At 43.4% G+C, this 23,066-nt stretch overlaps 1 protein-coding gene across 2 annotated transcripts in view; it reads right to left on the bottom strand.

Moving 5' to 3' along the window:
* Positions 1 to 2,713: 2,713 nt before the first annotated feature.
* Positions 2,714 to 23,066, bottom strand: part of ARIH2 (ariadne RBR E3 ubiquitin protein ligase 2) — a 51,486-nt gene continuing 31,133 nt past the window's right edge. Inside the window, exons 4-16 of one of the 2 annotated variants that reach the window (XM_063113708.1) lie at positions 19,987 to 20,054; positions 16,790 to 16,853; positions 15,095 to 15,245; positions 14,169 to 14,290; positions 13,058 to 13,167; positions 11,540 to 11,657; positions 10,523 to 10,573; positions 10,411 to 10,432; positions 8,241 to 8,392; positions 7,470 to 7,613; positions 6,784 to 6,852; positions 5,241 to 5,380; positions 2,714 to 5,016 (exon numbers count right to left, since the gene is read on the bottom strand). In XM_063113708.1, coding sequence (XP_062969778.1) covers positions 4,992 to 5,016; positions 5,241 to 5,380; positions 6,784 to 6,852; positions 7,470 to 7,613; positions 8,241 to 8,392; positions 10,411 to 10,432; positions 10,523 to 10,573; positions 11,540 to 11,657; positions 13,058 to 13,167; positions 14,169 to 14,290; positions 15,095 to 15,245; positions 16,790 to 16,853; positions 19,987 to 20,054 — 1,236 coding nt within the window. In that variant the 3' untranslated portion in view covers positions 2,714 to 4,991. The remainder of the gene's footprint in view (positions 5,017 to 5,240; positions 5,381 to 6,783; positions 6,853 to 7,469; positions 7,614 to 8,240; positions 8,393 to 10,410; positions 10,433 to 10,522; positions 10,574 to 11,539; positions 11,658 to 13,057; positions 13,168 to 14,168; positions 14,291 to 15,094; positions 15,246 to 16,789; positions 16,854 to 19,986; positions 20,055 to 23,066) is intronic. The other variant, XM_063113709.1, reaches the window with a different exon arrangement.

Raw genomic sequence — 23,066 nt, 5'->3', positions numbered from 1 at the left:
CTGATTCAAATAGATGAAAATTCTATTATCAATTTAGGACTTTTCAAATTTACTGCAGCTTGGGCTGGCCAGCTGGCTCAATTTGTTGGAGCACAGCTCTGTAACACCAAGGGTAAGGGTTCCAATCCAACTGCCAAAAAACCCAAATTTCCTGCAGCTTGTCTTTCATTCACCCTAGTTAGGTCAGAAGTCTCTAAATTTCTGAGTACAGTAGTACAATAGAAGCAATTCAATTTTTCCAAATCATATGAATCTCCTAAATTTTTAAATATGATGAATACCAACAATCAATTTTACCAAAGACCTCATAGTTTCCTGGTACCAATGAATGAACGGTGAGACCATTTCCCTCAAGCCTTTCATTTTTTTTTTTTTTTTTTTTTTAAAGATGACCGGTAAGGGGATCTTAACCCTTGACCCGGTGTTGTCAGCACCACGCTCAGCCAGTGAGCGAACCGGCCCCTCAAGCCTTTCAAAAACTATAATTAGTTCACCATAAAATCCTCACTTAAACTATTTTCTTGAACTCCATTCTTCCACCTTCCTATTTCAGACTGAGTATCCCTAACTTGAAAATCAAAGATCCAAAATGCTCCAAAATCTGAAACATATTGAAACATGATGTTCCAAGGATATGCTCATTGAAGCATTTCAGATTTCGGATTAGGGGTGTTGAATTGGTGAGTATAATGCAAAATTATATTCAAAATCCAGAAAAACCTGAAATCCAGAACACTTCTGGTCCCAAGTATTTCGCGTAACAACCTGTACCTGTATCCAGTGGAGTTATGGCTACTGCTGCACAGAGGCTTCTCTGCCAGCTCATCACCAGACAGCAGAAGGCAAGCAGGTGTCAGAGGGCCTGCCTCACCCCCATTTTTGCTCCACCTGCTGTCAGCCTTGGGAACTTCATAACCACATCATAAACCAGAATTTCTCAGCCTTTTAAAAAGGTTTTAACCTCTGGCCCTTTTTATGCCATGGCAGTCCTACCTCAATTACTGTTATATACACTGCCAAATCTGGGCTTCGTGCTAAACTGTGTTCTAATCTGTTATAACAATTAGACTTTCTAGTTTCTAACAGCAAACATTTTTTGTTTTGCCATTTACTAGCAGTGGTAGCCTTAAGCAAATTATTTATCATTTTAAAAACCTATGTTGGGCCGGCCTGTGGCTCACTCGGGAGAGTGCGGTGCTGATAACACCAGGGCCACAGGTTCGGATCCTATATAGGGATGGCCGGTTGGCTCACTGGGTGAGCGCGGTGCTGACAACACCAAGTCAAGGGTTAAGATCCCCTTACCGGTCATCTTTTAAAAAAAATAAAAAATAAAAAAAATAAAAAATTAAAAAATAAAAAAATTAAAAAAATAAAAAAATAAAAACCTATGTTGGGCCGGCCCGTGGCTCCCTCAGGAGAGTGTGGTGCTGATAACACCGAGGCCGTGGGTTCGGATCCCATATACGGATGGCCGGTTTGCTCACGGGCTGAGCGTGGTGCTCACAACACCAAGTCAAGGGTTAAGATCCCCTTACCGGTCATCTTTAAAAAAAAAAAAAAAAAAAAAACCTATGTAATGTAGTTCATGTTAGTACATACCTCACAGGGCTGCTGTGAGGACTATACACGGGTACATACTCAGTCCTTGTTAGTGTGATTGTCTTGTGGGGATAGGAAATACTCTGGCTAGTTGGTAGATGGCAGAGTCCAAGCCTGGCATACAGGTAATACTCACATGCTTGTTGCGTGAACCCCTAGGGGTGACATGGAAAATACCTTCTCTAGACTTTGCTAGAATTTGCTATCTCCTCTTGTCCCTTTCTAGGATCATCAAGAGTACGGTGCCTAGGCCATCATACCCTGTCCACTGCTCTGCAGGGATGGCCCTGTGCATGTGTAGTCCTTCAGCTCCTGGCCTTACTGCCCCAGTAAAAACATTCACTAGTGACCAGTTCCATCTGTGACCCTGTTGGACTGGAGACTCCTGGAAGGTAAAGCCTATGCATCTTTTGCACACCACTGTATGCCCAGGTGCCAAGCATAGAGCTTGGCACACCTGAGGTCCAAGGAGGAGCAGCTGTGGAGTTCAGACTGGCAGTATGTGAGGTCTCTTCTGGCCTCAACTGCCCTGTGCATGCTGCCCACAGCTCTGGAGCTACCTACCAATGCAGCTGCTGTCACCTCTGATACCAGAAATGTGGACACTCAATCAAAACCCAAACCCCATTTCCCATCTTGGGATTAGACTCCAAACACTTCCACTTTCTGTGCCAAGTCATCTCTTCATAACCCTCAGGGCCCCTGTGAAGCCACAATTCCCCATGCCATACTCCATGGCCCTATGGTTCCATGTCTGGTTTGGAGGGAGCCAGGGATTTTCTGAATGGGAGTTTGGGGCATTTGTATCAGTATGCTCTACCACAATCCTGGCATCTGTTTGTGGTGGGGAATGATTCAGCCTGCACCCAGGGAGGTAGAGGAAAACTGCCAGGATATTTTACTTCCCTCCACAGGGACCACTTACAGGTGCCCTCTTCCCAGACAGCCAGAAAGGGAAGAAAGGCAGAGCCAAGTCTGGCCAGTGGGGTCTTCACAGACCTCTGGAGGAGGGGGCTGGCCGGTCAGAAGGCCCTCATCTGGTGCTCACTGGCCAGAACCCTCTGTGGCTCAGGCGGCTACTTGTACCCTTTGAAGAAACACTACACACACATTTTTATAATCAGAAACTTAGTTTATTTTGAATAAACCACTCAACTTTGAGCAGATGACATTGCCTCAAGTAACTTTTTCTTGGAAGAAAAACAAAATATGGTAAATTCATGAAAAACACTGTCTTCCTTTCTCTTCTTCCTTTGTAGGGCAGAAATTCTGCCTGACATTTCCCCATCTTCCTGATAATGTTTACAAAGGACAGCCACTGGGGGCACAAAAGGAAGCTCTCCACAGGTTAACAGCTACAGGCTATGGTCTGAGCACAGAACACCCTGCAGCTCTAGTGGTCAGGACCACAGATGAATGCAAGTGCGGAACATGGCAAATGTGCAGTCAAAAAAATGCCCAGGGTGTGACATATAGTGCAGAGCTGCAGCTCAGGTCTTGTGCCATGGTGGTGCCACAGAAAAGACTCAATGGAGAGATAAAGGCTCCAGATGCTTAGATGCCAGTCCATATGCTAACACAGCATTCACAGCTCACCCCTAGGTCTAGCAGCAGGCACTCTCCTCATTCACAGTTAGCTCCCCTACTGTTCCATTCTGGGTTCATTTGCTACACTCACTCCTAACTTGTCCTCCCAGTCTACCCCACAGCCCCTCCCTCGCTGGGGACAACAGGAAGAGACAAAACCTGAGGGGAGAGAAAGGGAACCTGCAGCCAGACATGTACCCCATGACCCCAACAGTCACAGATTTCCTCTGTCTTCAAGAATTACTGTTTTACAGCTTATATGGTACCTGGGAAATCGCTGACGGGGGGTGAAAATGTCTGAATATCAAATAATTTCCACAACAGTCACAGATTTCCCTGTCAGTTATCCCAGAAGGTCAAGGAAGCCCTGTTGAGTATGGGCAGTCTGTTCATCTCAGAGTGGAGGCACTGAGCAAAGCCACAGGAAGCCCAGAGATCACAGGTTCAGGTTCAGGACAGGTAGGACACCAAGCAAACCACTTGCTCCCTGCACTCAGCTGTCCAAAAGCTGGTCCTTTCCTCTGGCCAGCCCCTCCTAGTACAGAAGCTGGGACCGCAAACCAAGGACTCTCCTGGCTTTAGACTCCCAGACCATAGAGGTGGTGTCATCTGACAGCTGGAACCAGGTAAGGGGGAGCACAACCCACCCCAAAGCAGCTGTTGGACATGCTCCAGGCAACATGAAAACAACCTGTGCAAACCTGGCCTCTGAGCCAGGAAGGCCAGTGCCCTTGGGAGGGCCATGTTGAATTCCCACCCTGATGTTCACCAGAAGACGGTGCAGCAAGACAGTGTCGGGTATGGTCACATGTGACCCTGGTCAGAGTTACACCACTTGAATACTGGCAAAAAAGAAGGGACCAAGGTAAAACAAATTTATTTGGAGGAACAATTCCCTTCAAAAGTGGATCTCTATCTTTAGGAGACAAAAGGAAACACCATGCTGAACCCCTAGTCTGGAGGGCCACAAGCCCATCTATGTTTTGCTGTGGGCTCTAGCCCAGGTAAACCTCACTTTCAAGAATAAAGATGAGCCCACAGACACACAGTGCCACCAGAGACAATGACACCTCTTAGCAAGAAGACCCTCTTCTGTACTGTCTCCTTAGTGCCAAGGTAAGGCAGAAGGCATGATGTGACTCCCTGTGCTCCACGCCCATTACACAGACCAACTCAATTCCCCACCATCTGCCACCTTGCTCTTTCGTTGGGACTCCACGTGTGGTCAAACATGTGAAGCTGAAAAGCAGAGGCCACCCTGGGGCCCTCTTGCAGTACAGACATTCTGAGGCAGGATGGGTGGGCAGCATATGTTACATTCTAAGTAAAGTAGCTAGAGGGTAAAACACTCCAATGCCAATTTATTTTTTAAAAGGGCTCTGTGTTATCCTATGGTTTGTTTGCCTTTGTTTTTTATATAGTTGTACAACCTTTAAAATTACATAAGTTGTAATGATCTAATACTATTAATAGCGATTTGGAAAAAACTTTTCCTCCCTCCCAACAACCATCCAGGGAGTATTAAAAGTCCTGAAAAGATGCCAATTCAACATAGCCTCTACCCTGGTAGAAACAAAAAGCAAAAAGATGAGAAGAAAACAGAAATTGACTAAGAAGTGTGTTGCCAGTGTCTCTCAGGAGTGGGGCCCTGGCTGTCGCCTGGGGTCATGAAAGGCAGAGCCTGCAGCATGCAGTATCGCAGCCAGAAGACCTCACAGCCACATCTTCCTCACCCTGGCACATCCATGTCCCAACTTAGGTGTCATGGAAATCCTTCAGCAGGGTTCTCCTCCGCTGTTCCGCTATATGCATCTGGTTCTCCAAATCCTGCATCAGGGAAGCAAGATAGGTGCTTGCATGGCCCAGTCCCCAGAGTAGGGAGTAGCCAAAGCCACACCCACCATGTCAGGGGCTCCAAGTGTTCAAAAGCATTGCCTTTCCCACCTTTCTCACCCAGCTTCCACTTCCCACACTAACAACCCTGCCACCTATTACTATGCCAGTCCTCCCTTACCTGCAATACAGGGTCCAGGGGGATAACAGGCACCTACCCCTCTGTCATAGCTGTCTGCACGCTCCACTTTCCATGAGAGGTTTTCAATCTCAGCCTCCAGCTGAGCCTGCTGGTATTCAAACTGTATGGGTAGAGCAGGAGGGTCAAAAGGAGAAGGGGCTGTAGCCGGGGCAGGGCCTGCAGACGGAGGGGCACAGGCAGCACCTCAGGCTCGCTTGAGCTACAGACAACCCTGACACTGTTCTCAGAGAGCAGTTCTATACCCTGTACCCAGAGCCAGAATCCAAACAAAAGGCTACTTGAAGAGTATGGCGAAATGGCAAGACCACACTCTCCCTCTACCCCAAAGGATGGGGAAGAATTTAAGCCACTGAAGAGAATGCTCCCAACTTATAGAGAAATACTGCAAAAGCAAGTAAAAATGGATATTCTCAGACACTGTATTCACTGAACACTTTCCATTTTTTCAACCCTTCTGCAAATCAAGAGCCTTAAAAATATCCAAACTGTTTGACTTAGTAATTCTACATCTAAGGAGATAAAGCATTGTGCACAAAGATGCTCTTCAAGAGAACAGAACTGTAGGCGTGGGGTGAGGGGAGGGGAAGAGAACAGAACTGTGGTTACTAGAGGTGGGAAAGGGAAAGAGGCAGGGAGGTTAGCGAGAAATCGGTTAATGGACATACAGAATGATTATGTTTTGTAATGATGAATAAGCTTAACATCCTGATTTGATCATCACACACTGTACAGAGGTATCGATATTCAGCTCTGTATCCCACAAATATGTATAATCAATCGTTTCAATAAAAAAAAGATGCTCCTCAATGTCCTACTTATAATAGTGAAAAAGAGAAACAATAAATGTCCTAAATGATGGTACAACCATATGATGATACATTTATGCAGCCATTAATAAAATGATATGTACATAAGAGAAAGAAAGAATTTTTAAAAAAGAAAAAGAAAAAAATAAATAAGAAGGGGAAAAAAAGGTATTTACCAGTCCGGTAAATGGCAACAGCTGTAACAATAAAATATTCTACATAACCTTGATTATATATATAAATTAATTTTAAAAGGCTGGCTAACGATAACAGTGGTCATTTCTTTCTGGTGGGATTACGGACGGTGGAAATGCTTTTCTATGTTTTCCAACACTTACACAATAAATGTAAATTAGTTTATAAACAGCAGGAAACAACCCATATCTAAGATAAAGAATTAAACAAAGGTAAAACAAGGACAATATAACTCAGGGACATGCATGCTGAATATCCTCCCAAAGCATGGGTACCGGCATTCCAAGTGGCCACAGACCTTTTCAGCCAATTGCTTAAAATATAGTTGTTCAGGGGCTTAGGTGCATCTGCCTTAATATTACAGAAAATGACAGAACTTGAGATCTATTTTGGAGATGGCCAGAGTAGAAATGGAAATTTTATAATTAGACAGTTTTGTTTTGATTTGCCCTCCCAATGACCATGGTCTGGTCCCTCCCCTCTCTCCTGCAAAGTGCTGGTTAGACAAAGGTATCTCTGAAGCTAACAGGACAGAGTGGAGGGATTGCTTTGGCTTACCAGCTTCTTCCTGGGTCCAGACTCCATGTAGTATGCATATGGGTAAGTGTATTGCAGGGTGTATCGACACTGCAATAGGAGAGAAGAGAAGGGACCTGTGTCTCTGATTCTAACCTACCCACATCTCTGGTGTCCCTTACAATTCTTACCCCACCATGTAAATTAGTCTGGCTGTACAGGTATGGGCCTGAAAGAAATGAAATCAAGCCAAAGAGAGGATGAATTGAGGGAAGACACAGGGAAAACTGAAACAAAAATAGTCACAGAACACCCACAGTTCCTTTTTCAAACTGTGATTTATTACCAGCAGCTGCCTCAATGGCTTTTCCCTCTCAAATTGGACATCAGAGTCCACACATCTATCTCAATACTTGTCCAAAGACAATCCCTCATTTTCCTTTGAGTGATGTATGGATGGGACAAAGAAGAAAAAGGCTCTAGTTTCCCCTGCAGGCAGAGGCAGTAGAACACTCTTCTTAGAGATCCTCAGGACAGCCAGCAGAGGGCTACGTCCTTGGTCAGCACACCACAAGGAAATGTGGACCCATAATGAGAAGCATGTAGCGCTGTATAGGATGCACTTCCACCCCCACCCCCACTTCACATAGGGCCTTCTGTCCTCAGAGGTCTGTGCCTAACAGGGCCAGGCAATGGACTAGGGATAGGAAGAGTGAGGTGGTAGATACCTTGGCCAAGAGCTTCGCAGCATTCTGTAGGTACTGCCAGTCAATCCATGTCCCCAGATTATTCATGACCCTTTCCTGAATCTTCTCGTGAATCCGCTGGTATGTTTGTGCCTCTAGCTGCAAGCTTTTGTTGTGGTTTTCCCACTACAGGACACAGAAGAAAGGAGAGAACTACAGGAGTCCTAGGAAGGTGCAGAGGTCCACAAAGGAATTCAGGACAGAGAGTTTGGCTGGCAGGGCACGGCCACAGACTAATCTAACTTATGTGGACTGTGTACTTGAGAATCCAGGAGATGGGGTCTAGTCCACACTTCTAACCCTGTCCAGACTGTCTGCCTGTCAGATCACTCCGCCCCTCTGGGGCAATGGGATACCAACCAGGAGGACTAAGCAAAGCCAGGCCCTCGCTGGTCTACTATGCTTAGAGACCAAATGTGCCATCTCTGCGGGCTTATGAAGGGTCTCCCTGAGAGGAACTGCTCTCTTAAATGACTACTAACATGGATGGAAAAGACTGTTTAATAGCCCTTCATTGTCCTTCCATCTACCACTGAACTAAGGTCAGTACCAGGTCCTTCCCCGTCGGCTGTGACTGCCCTGTAGAGCCTGAAAGCCATATCTATAGAGGTAGCACCCAGAGCCACTTCAGGGGCTCCATTCTCTGACTTCTACGTGCACAGGCTGGCTCTGGCTACCAGCCACTGGGAATCCCACCTTAGCAGGCCAACTGGAGGGGCAGGGGTAGAGGTAGGTGCAGGAAAGGATTCCTACCCTCTCAAAGTAGAACAAGTACTTCTTGAGGGCCTCCCTGGCCTGGGCTTGCTGGCTCTGGTTGACAATGTCAGGATTCTCCTTGTACCGACTACACTCGTAGTATTCACTGCCATGAGTCTTCCAGTCTCCTAGACACATCCAACAGAAGTCTGTACAGAACAGAGGAAGAGCCATTTACAAACGAGACAACCCCACAATCCTCCAAGGCATAGGCAAAGCACAAGGACGAACAGACCCTGCTCCAGAGGGGTCACCTGACCAGAATTTCCTAAGAGTGCCTCTTTCCAAAAGGAATGTGCACCTCTCATCCATGAGACATCCTACTGTCCTTGTAGCTTATTCTTTCAGATAAGAACAATGGCCTATGGGTATTCTCCATTCCATGAGCACATGTACAGCTATGTGCCTTATTAATCCAACATAGGCAGATGCTGACTGTACTGGTCTGCTGTATCAATGCCACTGTGAGAAGCAAAAACTTGTCTGAGGCCCACGTGGTTATCCAGAACACTCATTGTCTGTACAAACTGCCCTCCTGACTACCTCCCACCCTCACAACACTTGTCCTGGGAAGATTTTTAAACATGAACCTGATAATAAAAGCCTTTTCCCTTTTTCTTTTTTTTTAAACAGCACATTTCTATAAAATCTATAGTTCATAGTTCATACTCAGAATTATGATTCTGCTTCCACACTGAGGAAGCCAGAGGGAAAAATAATGATCCCCTTATGGACGTTATTCATCTAAATAACTGTTGCAGTCTAGGGCTGGCAGGTTATTTCAGTTGGTTAGAGTGCGATGTTATAACACCAAGGTCAAGGGTTCAGATCCCCTTACAAGCCAGCTGCCCCCCCCCAAAAAATTGTTGCAGTCTAATGGAGAGAGGCCAACCCCAGTGCTGTTAGATGTCCAATACATGGTCTACATTTTATCTCTGCCAGAGTCCTTAACAGTGGTAAAACCCTGTTTCCAGGATTCACTCTCAACCTGGCTCACTGACTTCTGAAAAGGAGCTCATATAAAGTTTTAGGGAATATAAAGCCAAACACAGAGAGCCAGAGGTCATTCAACTTCTCTTCTCCTGGGAGCCTTCATCTAACAGTGGCAACATTGCCATTGCCTTAATCAGCTATCTGGTGCTTGCTACTGTTTTGAAGAATAACACATTGCTTAGGGTTGCCCTTAGAGGTGGCATAACTATACAGCAAAGCAAGGGATAATAGTTAACTCTGGGTGTGGAGGGACAGGGAGATTATGCTGGGTAGGGGCACACAAGGGGCTTTTAAGCACTAGGAATGTGGTGGGTATTGGGGTGTTTCTCATTCTTTAAACTGTATGTATGTCTTATACACTGTTTCTAAGTGTGTGATACACTCCTCTCTCACTCAAACACACGTACATGGAGAGTGGGCCTCACCAAGGAAATGCGCCACTATCCTTGGCCTATCTTTGTTCTACATGTAAGAGTCACTATTCCTGGCTAAAACTCTGCCATGTCCATTGACTGCAGAGGGCTCCTGGGAATAGCATTAGCATAAGCCCTTACAAAGAGAAATTCTCAGGGTCTCCTGGTCAGCATCAAAACAGTTATGTAGGACACCTACTTAGACTTTTTTTTCTACTTGAAGGAATTTTGTTTCTTCACTTGATCTGGCAGGAAGGAAAGCAAAATCAACAGATTCTAGCTATGTAAACTGTTCCTGATAGATGAAGAGGGCCTGAAAGACCAAATCAAATCCTTCTCCAGAAGCTTTATAAAACCAAGGAAAAATTATTTTACTACCTCTGGTAAAAGCATGTACAGCCTGCTCTGTGGTATCTATAACGTAGCATATATAAACCCCATGCTACTTACCTACCTTGGCAAAAAGAATGAAAACACACTAAAATCTTCTTGGATGACTGAGGATCATGAGGGTCATCCCAAACTTGACTTCTGAATACATGTGTCAGCAAAATGGCAGTGGGATTATAAGAGGGACCAAAAAATAAAAAACAAATAAAAATCAAGCACTGCTTTATGCCATTTATTATGATGATAAGTGATGAGGCTCCCCTTTGTTTTGCCATTTCACTACAAAAGTATTCACTAAATAAGCAATGGAGACCTAAGCACAAGAAACACAGACTGTGCCACTGGGCCTTAGTACCAAGCCTGGGACTCACCGTGTTTACACTTGGAGCATTGCTGTCAGAGGAAAACAGAAGAGAACACATTAAGTACACGCTGACCAAAGGCTCCATGTCACACATGCAAAGTGTACAGGCTTCTGCTCACCATGTGATTGCAGCCTCCATTCTTCTCAATGCAGATGTTGCACTTGGGACACTGAGGAGACAGAAGGGCGCTGTTAGGCTCACACACCATCGGGCCGGTTCTAAGACAAATTACACAAAGCTCCCAGCACATGTGCCCAGTAGCTCATCGTGAGAGCACTTCTGGGGAGGAGCATCTCACTTAAATGTGGCAGGTCGCTGAGGCTGGAATAGCAATTCAAGGAAGTGAGGTCAGCATGTTTGGCTTTGAAACACTTCAAGCACCAGCTCAGCTCCACCAACTGTCCCTGCTTTCCACCATCTGTCCCTGCCTTGAAGCCACTTAGATTAAGCACTGGCTGAATCAGCAGAAAGTCTGCCTGATTGGGAAGACTGCCAAAGATGCACAAGAGCTGCCACCCTGGACTAAGTGCTGGTCAGCTTGCCTGGACTTCCGCTTCCAAAAGAGGGCAAGAAAACCACCTCTTAAGCTCCTTTCTGTTATTTGAGAGATGCTGGCAGTGATGTAGAGATCAGTCTGATGCTGTGCTCTCACACTGCCATGAAGAAAACTATGCTAATGACGTCACCGTCACAGGTATACTAGAGTACATTGACTCAGTGAGTGACTAGCATAGGGTACAATGGCCCCTAGAGCCTGTAGGCCATGCTTTCCCATGGGAAGCTTCAAAATGAGAACTGGCCAGACCTTGGCTTGCTATTTATCAGGTGTGGCTATTAACTACCTCCTTGCCAGGGCTGTTAAAGCCTGGTAGGTAATCAATAAAAAATAGTTTTCTTCTAACTCCCCTTTGGGTCAAACTTTTCCAGGCATTTTGGTTTATTAAAATAAACACACACAATGCAACATATGATAAACTGCTGCTAACTCTGCCAAGTCTGAGTCAGGGTCCACAGCCCCCACCAAGGGCCCTGGGGCTCTGGGTGTTCTGCTCTCAGATGGAAAATCTCCAGGTCAAGGCCCTGGGCAGCACTAAGGAGGGCAGATTTATGACAGGTAAGATAATATGGTCCTTACGTCTTTAGTGTGGGCACTAATGTAGTTGGCCGTTTCAGAGTCGTCTGCACACTTCGTGAGCCATTTCCGGATCGTGGCGCAGTCTGTTGGGGCATGGTACATCTGACGACACTTGAAACTTAAAATCAGAAAAGAAAAACATTCAAATATTAGTCAAGTTGGGGTCCCATATTTTAAATTTTCCTTTTGTCCAAGCCAACAGATCCTGAGTTAGAGCTTTTCAAAGAGGTCAACTCACCTCTGAAGGCCTTTGAGACCTTTCCTTACCCAGCATCATACTGGAATATGATATGAACATCTCTTCAACTGGAACCCTTGTAAGATATCCTCTCAACATGCCCAAATAAAATATTTCTGTTTAAATATCTTGTGCGGTGTCAACCCTTCCTGAAAGGATGTCAAACACAGAGCTCAGCCTCTCAAAGGGCATGGTGAGGTGCTCTGAGAAGGACCCCTTGGCTCAGACCCAAGACAGGACTGAGATCCACTTATGGAAGCCTCGCCTCACCTCTCAGCCAGACATGTGCACACAAGATGCACAAATGCCAGAACCTGAGAAACCTGCAGGGTCATGACACATCTGATGACACTTGAAATTTAAAATCAGAAAAGAAAAACACTCCAATATGCATCAGGCTAGACTTCCATGTTTTCAATTTCCCTTTTGTTCAAGCCAACAGTACTTTGTGGATAGCAAAGGCCCTTAGGCAGATAGCTGAACTCATGCCCCAGGGAAAGAATGGAGGACACGAGGATGAAGAGCAACTACATTAGTGGTTCTTAACCTTTGGTGGGTGGGCCACAGAGCCCCTCAACAATGTACTGAAAGGCAGGCAAGTGTGTACAGACACATCACATTTTCCATGTAGTTTCTGTGAAGCCTCACCACAAATCCTCTGGGGAGGCACAATTACTAGCAAGTTTACTCGGCATCTCAATTTCTTCACCTGGAACATAAGGGTAACAACAATTTCAATCATACACAGTTGTTGTGATAGTGCAGGCAAAATGATCAGGATAGTGCCTGTCACCTGGTAAGCCTTCGCTGAACTTTATTCCCATGATATTTTATTGAATGGAATGAACTTTGAGTTAATATAGAATATGTTTATGAATTACAGTTTTATAAAAATTAGCCAAGAAAGGCCAAGACAGAGAAAGATTAATATGTTGAAGGTGGTAGCTTTCAAACACAGTAATATGTGAATTACATGTGCAGGTAGATACATACCCACATAGACACATACAGTCTCTGGGCCTTGTGTTGTAGTAGCATAAACTATAACACATTCTCCAAGAATCTGTGCCACTTCCTTGTTTCCAGATGGAGCATTTATCAAACACCTCATGGAACATGAGATGCTGGGTACAAACTTGCCTACTTGGAGCAGAGTTGCTCTTCTGGCTCAGAGACCCTGCTTCTCCCAGTCCCACCTTCACACAGACCAACAGCAGAGGTGCTTTGGAGGAAGATGGGGTATGAACCCAGGGCTGCTCAGTACCCACACTCACTCTTACCAGAAGACCTCGTTGCACCGATTGCACTGCACTCGGCGAGCTCTAGGCTCCTGTACCCGAATAACCATGGGGCAGTCTGCACCAGGGCACAGCTGGAGCTGGTAATGACTCTGTGAACACACCAAGGAGAAGCAATAAGGACATCCCTTAGTTACTGCTCCCAAATTAGACCCTCCTGAGTGCTCAAATGCATTCTGTTCTTCCAGCTGAGGACTTACATTAAGGGGCTATACAAATTCAGGATGGATGTCATGAAGACCAGGTATTAGGCAGATACTGAAGAGGACCTTTGAATGTTTAGCTTAAACCAGTTAGCAACTCACTAGAACGATCTAAGATTATGTTACTAAACAGAATACAGAATTGTATCTGTGAGATGAAAGTGCCTATGGACCAGGGCTAAAAAGAAACACAGCCCAGTCAGCTGTGCATAAGGAGTTCAACAACCCTCAGGAATCTATCAAACACAGCAAAGAGCACAAAGAGCAACACCTTCTGTTTATCCTACAGCACGTGTGTGAGAAGACCCTGACCATAAATCAATCCAATAAAGCTTAGGCATAAAAGACAAAGATGAAAACTATGCTGCATAGAATCAGTAAGCCCAACAGGTAGCCCAGTAGAAGGAAAGGACTTCAAAATTGATCATACTGGAATCCTGGACAAGTTTTCAAATTGCTCAAGTAGCAACAGCCTTCTCTGTGCTAAATCATACAGTGAAGAGAATGCAACAGCAACTCCTGAGATATGCCCGACTTGTGCATTCATACCCGGCATACAATAGATTGTTTACATAACTGTGTAAAGTGGAGATATCTGTCCATTCTATGGAAGAAAAAACCAAGAATCGGAGAGGTAAAATAATGGGTCAATGGTCACACAGCATGGAAGCAACAGACCTGGGATTCACACAATGGTTGGTCTGACTCTAGGGTCTGTGTTTTTCCTTACCACTCTAGTGGTTTTCAAACTTTTTTTAAAGCCATAAAGCTCTTTCTTTAAACAACAGCACCTAATGGCAGCCTAGTCTATAAAGTAAATAACTGTGGTGATATTTGATGGAAGGTAGGCCCAGGAAGACAGAGGGCAGAACAATAAGGGCTGGTCATACCTCCACATAGTCCCTAAAGAGGTAGCGCCTGTATTTGTCTCTCAATTCTTCATTGGGAAGCAACGGAAACACAAAGTCCTCTGGTGTACGGAGTGGACAGTCCTGAGCCATACAGGAGACTCCTGTTGAACAAAGACAACCTGATGGACAATCGTATTGCAGAAGACACAACAACAATATACTTGCCCACTGGGTTCAACCAACAAATTCAGATTCCACATAAGTAACCCTCAAAGCAACAGAGTTTATTCAAAGAAGAGAAAAACTAACACATGTTCACACTGATATGACTAAAATATTAACCCAAATTATAACAAATAACTAAAATAACAACATCATTTTTAAAATCCTTATATAGGGTTCTTTACTACCAATTTAGTTTTGTGGTGTTAAATATTATATGCATCTCCATACCAGCCAGCCGCCATAAAAAAAAACAACAACAAAAAAACCCCATGTATGTGATTGCTATCAACACAATGAGATTTTGCAGATACCAATTAAGGTGATGCTAATTAGTTTTGATATCAGCAAGTCACAGTATAACAAATAATACTATAACTGATCAGTGTACTATGTTACTCAAATAACAGCAAAGTGTCTTGGGTGTTTCTGTGTTAGGGCTGCCACTTGAGGATCAAGATAGCATAGGAAGCTTAAAGGACAGTTCTCCCAAAAGGTGAGAGAATGTAGCCTTGCACTCACACCAATATTTACAACAATATCCTTAATTTTCTCATTTTGCTGAGGACTGGGAAAACTTTGCCATTAGTTGGACTGATGTGTTTGGAAACCACTACTTCTCAACAATAACAACCTCGATCAGGCTCAGAAGAAAACACTCAGTTTACTTGAGTATGTGAAAAGTCAGAGGTGAAAATAAAACATTTCATCCCAGCCTTTTACAAGTTCTGTGGCAGACTCACCCACACCCACGCCATCCTTGACAAGTACTGAGCAGTGCTGCTCCCAGCAGCTGCGGCAAAACTGGTGCTGACAGGCCAGAGAGAGTAGGTTTTCCTTCCGCACAAACTGCATACACACTGCACAATGGTGAGGGGGATGGGCTGTGGGAACCTGAAGAGAGGTAGAGCCACATGAGACAAAGAGGAGCCTTCATGTCTGGGGAGGCCACAAAGGTGCCTGGTGCAGTTGGGTGCATGGAAAACGATCCTGACCCTACAAATGTCACAGTTCAACTGCAATATGTGGACTCTGCATCCCAAGGGTGCTAAGCAAAAAGCATATACCAGGAAAGCTTCCTGAAGGAGGTGGCACCTGAGCTGGGCTTGCAGAATCAGTCACTAGGATTCAGAGAGGGAGAGAGAAGGCTGAAATGAGAACTTACTGTGGTTACAAACTCGGATAGAAAGGAAAAACTCAGGATTTCAGAATTGCCAAGGTCCTTAGAGGTCATTTAGGCCAACTTCTCTTAGAGGCTATCAGGTTTCTTTTGTAAACTGCCCCTGTTCAGTTCAGCACAGTGTTGCCCTTCAACAAGTACTACAAACCCAGTCACAAAGGTTCTTAGAGGCTGAATCTGAAAAGCTTTTAACAGCCCACATTATAGTTTTACTTATTAAGGACAGTGGTTTTTCCATATCAATATGTCCAAACCACAGAATATTACAGCTTTTACCAAGTCAGAACTCATCCTTAATACACCAAAGAGATGTCACAAATTTTTTAGAGGGATGGGGAAAGCTCCTATTAGGAAAGCAACTCTTCTAGGATGTGGGCAAATAACTAAAGCTTGAACTCCAGAATCCATGCAATGCTACACAAAATGGCAGACAACACAATCTAGGGACCCTGGCTAACACCACAACCAATGGAAAAAGCTCATTTATAAGCTTACATTAGGTTCTTTTTAGTTCACTGGGAGTACAAAAAGCAAGCTGAGGAAAAGACTGTGTTCTCATGTTCATCCAGTATGCTTCTGGAAACCCTTCTCCTAAGAGGCTGCAGAAGTTATATGGTGATCTGGGCCCCAATTCCCCCTCATAAGAGCTCTTTTAACATGACTATCATTCGAAAAATATTCAACAAATGTTCAGTAAGCTCCTAGATACATAGGAAATTGCTATGCATTGTTAAGATACTATGGTAGGGGAGCTAAAAAAAATATGAGTTAATCACTACACATATGTAAACGTTTACAGATATAATTAGAGGAGTTTGGAGGGGAGTGATCACAGGAAAGGGGCTTTGTGAAAGAGGTGTCTTGGATTCTGGTCTTTAAAGGTGAATTCCATTCCCATAAGCAGATGGGGACAGAGTCCGGACATTCCAGGCCAGGGAAGACACAAGCAGAGTCAAAGAGGTATGCAGTGATCTCGGTAACACCAAGGCACTCAGAAGGAATGAAGTGCAGACTGTGTGTAAGTGCGGAGAGGAAGGAGAGGCTGGAGAGGGCCCAAGGACAGGCAATGATTTACTTCCTGTCTACAAGGAAACTTTTCAAACTATAACAGAAATGGAAGATTTAGGCCTACACTGGAATAAATATTTTGGGCATGTTGCACTATAAACAAAGCAAAGATGATTCTCAGTGACAATTGTAAGCCACACCAAGAGCCATGTTTATTGGGAGAAGCCTCACTCACGTAGGAGACACTCACATGTTTTGATGGATTAGGCTGGACTTGAGCCTCAACAAGCAGTTGAGCAGAATTGGATTTGTATCTACAAAACAAAAAGCAAAAATGAAGGGAATTAAAAACTGAAGACATTTTTACCTCTGAACAATAAAAGGATAGACCACCATGTGTTGTGGTCACAATGAAGTATCTTTGTCTCTAATTACCTCCTCACAGAACCAAGTTTCCTATTACCTTAGTACAAAGACTTTTTTTCCTCTTTGTATGCTTTAGCTCTCAATTGGTAAAAGAAAAATAACTCTGCTTCAAAAGTACTGAACTGTGGGCCGACCCTGTGGCGCACTCGGGAGAGTGCGGCGCTGGGAGCGCATCGACGCTCCCGCCGCGGTTCGGATCCTATATAGGAATGGCTGGTGCGCTCACTGGCTGAGTACCGGTCACGAAAAAGACAAAAAGTACTGAACTGTAAGAAAAATACATACAGTGGGCCAGATCTGCTTTAAATCCCTTTCTGGAAATACAGGCAAATATCTGTGTCTTCAGAATAAGGAAAGATTTCTTTGGACAGAAAATTAAAAATATGAAGGAAAAGTCAGATATATTATGCTACATTTAAGAACTTAAGTTTATCAGAAGGTCATAAAATGAGAAGCCAAGCCATAAACTGGAAGATATTATAACAGGCAAAGGATTAGTACTTAGCATACACAAAAAATCCATTTGGGGGCCGAGCCCGTGGCGCACTTGGTAGAGTGCTGCGCTGGGAGCACGGCAACGCTCCCGCCGCGGGTTCGGATCCTATATAGGACTGACCAGTGCACTCACTGGCTGAGTGCCGGTCACGAAAAAACGACAAAAAAAAAAAAAATCCATTTGGAAAAACAAAATAACTCAATAAAAAATGGGCAAAAGACTTAACAGGCATTTCATGGAAGCAGCAGCACAAATGGCCATCAAACATATGAACAGATGCTCAACCTCCTTAATAATACAGGATTATTGAAATTAGAAACAATTAGATTCCATTTACACCCAAAGGATTGCAAAATTTTAAGTCTGACAACATCAGGAACACTCATCTATCACTGGTGGGAAAGTAAAAGTGGTACAATCACTTTGGAAAATAATTTGGCATTATCTAGTGAAGCTGAAGACACACATATGCTACAGCCCAGCAATTTTCTTTCTATACTTAATCCTAGAAAAAGTCTGTGACACTAGGAGTCACCTACAAGAGTTTCAGAGCTGTATTATTTTACTTTATTTTATTTTTTGGTGGCTGGCTAGTGAGTTGATACAAACCCTGGATCTTGGTGTTATCAAGTACCATGCTTTAACCAAGTGAGCTGACCGGCCAGCCCGGAGCTGTATTATTTTAACAGCAAAAGACTAAAAACATAAAAATGCTTTTTGACAGGAGAATAGATAAATATTCTTTGATAGGAGGATGGCATAAAATGCAACCGTGTTAATTTAAAAACCTGAAGAACACATACAGCATAATCCCATGTCTATAAAGTTCCAAAAACATGCAAATGGAAGATATATAATTTAAGACTAAATAAGAGAATGATCAACACTGAGTTCAAGACACTGGTTGCATTAGAGAGGAAGGAAGGAAATGGGTGTGGCCAGGCAGGGATTGTCATCTGAGGCCTCTGAGTGAAGGTCAGAGGGTTTCTCATTTGGTTGAACACTAGAGTGTTTGCTTTATTACTCTGTAAAACCTTATATACATCACATACACACCTTTAAAAAATAAATGATATCTTTCTTAATAAAAATGTAATTCCATTCTGGAATGAGGTATTACATAAATATATTAAAAAACAGAAACAGAATTATCACATGGCAATAAAAGTGCCACACAAAAGCCAGGAAAACGCATTTCCAGGATATCAGAAACTGGAGCAGAAAATACTTATACCTCATCTATGTGATTTCCTTACCCCACCTAATCAGAATGCTTCCTTCAACTATCCTTGTTGAGGTACCTCGTTTACTACTAGTTCCCACACTAGTATTCTAAATATTTTTAGCCATCCTAATCTCTACTCTCAAGTTTATGCTAGAGAGTTTGGATACTGAGAAATACCCCAATACCAGAACCTAGGTGGTTCTACAATTTACTGTAGCAGTAACAATAGTGCGGACAGTGAAAGTTCATATGCAATTTTATCTAAATGTATTTAGTTCTTGAGTATAGAGTGTGATAGTGCAGGCAGTGAATTAAAAATTAATTTGCCTTTTCCTGATTGTCCTGAGCTGCTCCAGCAGGTATGGCCATCCCACTTGTGTTTGGCCTGCAGAAGGAAAGGCATGACCTTCCTCTACTGGTATGGCTGTAGAATCATACCATATAGAGAAAGGAAGACTTGCTGCAGCTTCCCACCAGGGGCAATTTTGTTCCCCACGGGTTATTTGACAATGTCTGGAGACATTTTTGTTCGTCAAGGACTTGGGGGTGCTGCTGCTACTGATTTCTAGTAGGTAGAGCCCAGGGATGCTGCCAAACATCCTATGATTCATAGAACAATCCCCCACAACAAAGAATTATGCAGCCCAAAATGTCAACAGTGCTAAGAATGAGAAATACTGAGCTAGAGAGAGCACATGCCTGTCAGGGTAGGGCATAGGAGATCTCTCCAGAGGGTGCAGAAAGAGGAGGAACCCTTCTTTCCAACAACTTCTAAGATATCTTAAGACTCTGAGGTCTGTGCCTCAAGAGCTCTGGTTTCTGGAGGAGGTGGGAACAAACACTCAAATATCCTGCTGGCAGAGGTGGTGGGTGGTAAAGTGGCCAACAATTCTAAAGGCAATATGCCATGTATTTATGATGCACTCCTCACTTGATGTATCCAAAAGAAGTAACTGGAGATGTTGGCAAGTGTTATCTAGAAGGGCACTGATTAAAAATTACAGTGGCACAGAAAATTTGAACTAACTACATTGTCCAACGAAAGGGGTTTGGAAAAAGTATGGAACATCTCTATGACGAAATACTGCCCAAGCATTAAAACTGGAGCAGAAGAATATGCTGAAGATATGGGAACATGTTTACAATATATTGAGAGAAAAGATACAATATGATTGTTTTAAAAATGTAACATTCACGTTGGATGAATATACTCCAAAATGTAAACAATAATCACCACTGAGTAGGGAGGCAGAGAGGAGAGCTATGGGCAATGTCAGCTCCCTCCCCCCAAACACCTTACCTGTCCAAGATCTCTGAGACTTGCCAGTGGAAATTAACTAATATAAGTTTAGCAACTGAATGGGATACCTAAAAAGAAGACAGAAAAAAAAAATCAAATTATAACTAGTTTCTTTTAGAGTGCTCCACATTTTGAGAAATGTATACTTTCATGTTTATGCCAGTCCCAGGCTTAATTTTCAAATTCTTCCTCTTGTTTCTTTGCTTCATCTTTTAAATTCAGACTCTTATAATTGTAGTGATTTCATGGATCTCTTGATTTTTTTTATCTTTGTTTTCTTTAATGACACTTCCAAGAAAATTAGTTTTATTGGAAACTTATGTAAAGCCACCCTTTTACAATAAATTACAACCTAGTATCCAATACAAGCAAGAGAACTGTGGATTCCCTAACGTAACATATGTTCTCTCAAGCTGCTGTAGGAGGCCATACATGGGAGCGCACTTCTAGTTAGGCCTGTTACTCAGAAAATCTCCAGGTAGGCCTGGACTTCTTGTATAAATCCCATTTAAAAAAATCCAAAAAGAAAAACAAAACAAAAACCCCAAAACCCCTTTTAAAATCCTTGAATTCCCAACATCCAATGAGCCCTAATATTAAGGACAGTCTAAAAGTTTGTGGGCAGCTTTTCTGGCCCCTAAATTATTTTAGGGGACATTTAAAGCACATGATTATGGCTATCAAAGAGCCTCAAAAGCTGCTCTGAGCCAGCAATTCTACTTCTGTAAATTCCACCCAAGGAAATGATATAGGATATGTGCACTGCAGGGTTATTTGCAAAAGTAAAAAATTAGAAATAACCTAAATGTCCAACAAAAATGAGGTAGATAAATAATGTATGACAGATCCATGCAATGGACTACTCTGTAGTTACTGAAAAGGATGTTGTAGAAGTTTATTGACATAGAAAGAACTGCAGATTTTAGTGTTAGGTTGAAGAAGCAAGTAGTAAGATAGCATCTACATGTTGTAGCCACACCATCTTGTTGATTGGAAAGTAAGCTAGTTACAAAACAAACACCCTAAGTGTCAGGACTAAGGTGGGACCACAAAAAATTGGGACATTTTGGAGGCCTAGATCAGGCTTCCCAGAGAGAGCAATGCAGAGCATGAGATTGCTACTGTATCAAGGAGAAATAAGAAGCACACTTCAGTTAGAGATCCAAGAGAACACACAGAATCTTGGTACTCTGCTCGCTGGACTGAGTGCTTAAACAGGAGCTACTAAGGACCTACAAAGTAGTGTGTGCCTGGTCCACAGATAAAAACAGCAGGGGGAAAGACACAGTGACCAACATGTGACCCACCTACTAGAGTTCAAATCTCCCCTGAAAGGAGACTGGTGCACCCCTACTAAACAATTAGTGTCAAAGACTATGCAATCACTGAGTGCCTTCCTGTCCTACAGACCAGGTAAATCTGGAGAAAACCAAGGACTCAAGATAGCTTACTTCACTCAGGGTGGGGGTCCCCACATTTCCTTCCATGCAAGGTAAGAGGCATCTAACCCATGCATGTTGACATAGTTATTTTCTTGTTAAGGCCCATAGAGACTTAAGACCTAGGTTTCCTGAATTATAGCTGATATTTCTTCTAACTGTGGCCATAACAAAACTGGTTTTTGTTTGTTTTTTGTGGCTGGCCAGTATGGGGATCTGAACCCTTGACCTTTGGTATTATTAACACTGTGCTCCAACCAACTGACAAACCAGCCAGCCCCACAGCAGAACTACTCATCCTCAACAGACCACTATCACCAAATGAAAACAGAGACAAAACATTTGTTTTAAACTGTAACTGTGTGAATGTAGCTTTTGGCCACAAATACTTTTTAAAAACATGACAGTGATACTGTTTTGGATGAACTCCTTACTGGAACCTTTTCTGTCTTCTCTTAACCAGCAGTGCCCAATCAGCCTTACACCTACTGCTTTCTGTCCTGATTTCTAAATGTCTCACTATGCAGTGGCCACCAGGTCCTAACAAGCACTGAGCTACCGGGAAACCCAGAGGAGTCCTGGCTATGTCCAGCAGCCACCTCTCCTCATCACCACAAATGGCTTAAGTGGGGCCTTTAAACTAAGGACAGAGGTCAGGCTGCTTCTTATACATCCACAGTGCCCAGAACTAGACTGGACACAGGGTGGCCACTTAATACATTCTGATTATTAATAAATGACACTATATCTTCAACCTGTGGGATTTCAAAATAAAATTCTGTTTCTTTGGGAAGGTTGAGAAATTTTAACACCCTACCTGGTCTGTTCCCTTGATCTCAACAGTACTTACAGCTGAGAGGAAGCCTCAGAACTAATACACCATGTAGAACCCACCTACCCTCTGGCCCTCTGTTGAAACTAAAAATTTACTGATGAATATAAGTCTACTAATGACCAACTCAGAACATCCCAGCAGAGCTGAGTTCTGGTGAGAAGAGATAATGTGAAGACAGGATATATCCAGCACTTTATGGGGGTACTTCAGAAAGTTCAGAAAAAATTTGTGTTATCTTTCAATTCTATTTTCCCAAACTTTTTGAAGTACCTTCATATAAAACTGACAGTGCAGTGATGTGAATCTATTGTTTTAGTCCCAACAGCCAAGAATACATAATATATACAAGATGGGCACATACAAGTGTTAGCTGTACACACCTCCCACTAGCCTTTTGCAGGAGGCACTACTGAGATCTCCACATCACAGTGAGGGAATTGCCCATATTAGGTCCATGGTACACAGAAGATTGGGGCTCTTTCCCTCAATAACCCACTAGAAATTTGATGGAATTCTGAGACAATTAATTCAAGCAAAATGTACTGTGACTGCACCTCACCCAGTAATGAACACGAGAGGATCTATATAGGAAAGACAGGTTCCTAAGGGCCCTCTGAGCAAAAGCACCACAGGGATGGAAGAAGACAATGAGAAAATGGTACTCTGGAAGAATTTATTCTAAAAGGTAGTCTCAGAAGAGAGGCTACCTCCTCCCTGATTTGGGTCACAAGAGAGAACTGACTGCACCTTCCCACCCCATCTTAGCAGTTTTCCAGAGGAAGCAGAGGCCACTTTGAGCCACCTTG

Source organism: Cynocephalus volans, chromosome 11 (assembly GCF_027409185.1).
Source record: "Cynocephalus volans isolate mCynVol1 chromosome 11, mCynVol1.pri, whole genome shotgun sequence".
Lineage (NCBI taxonomy): Eukaryota > Metazoa > Chordata > Mammalia > Dermoptera > Cynocephalidae > Cynocephalus > Cynocephalus volans.
This window is presented reverse-complemented; position numbering and strand designations above follow the sequence as displayed.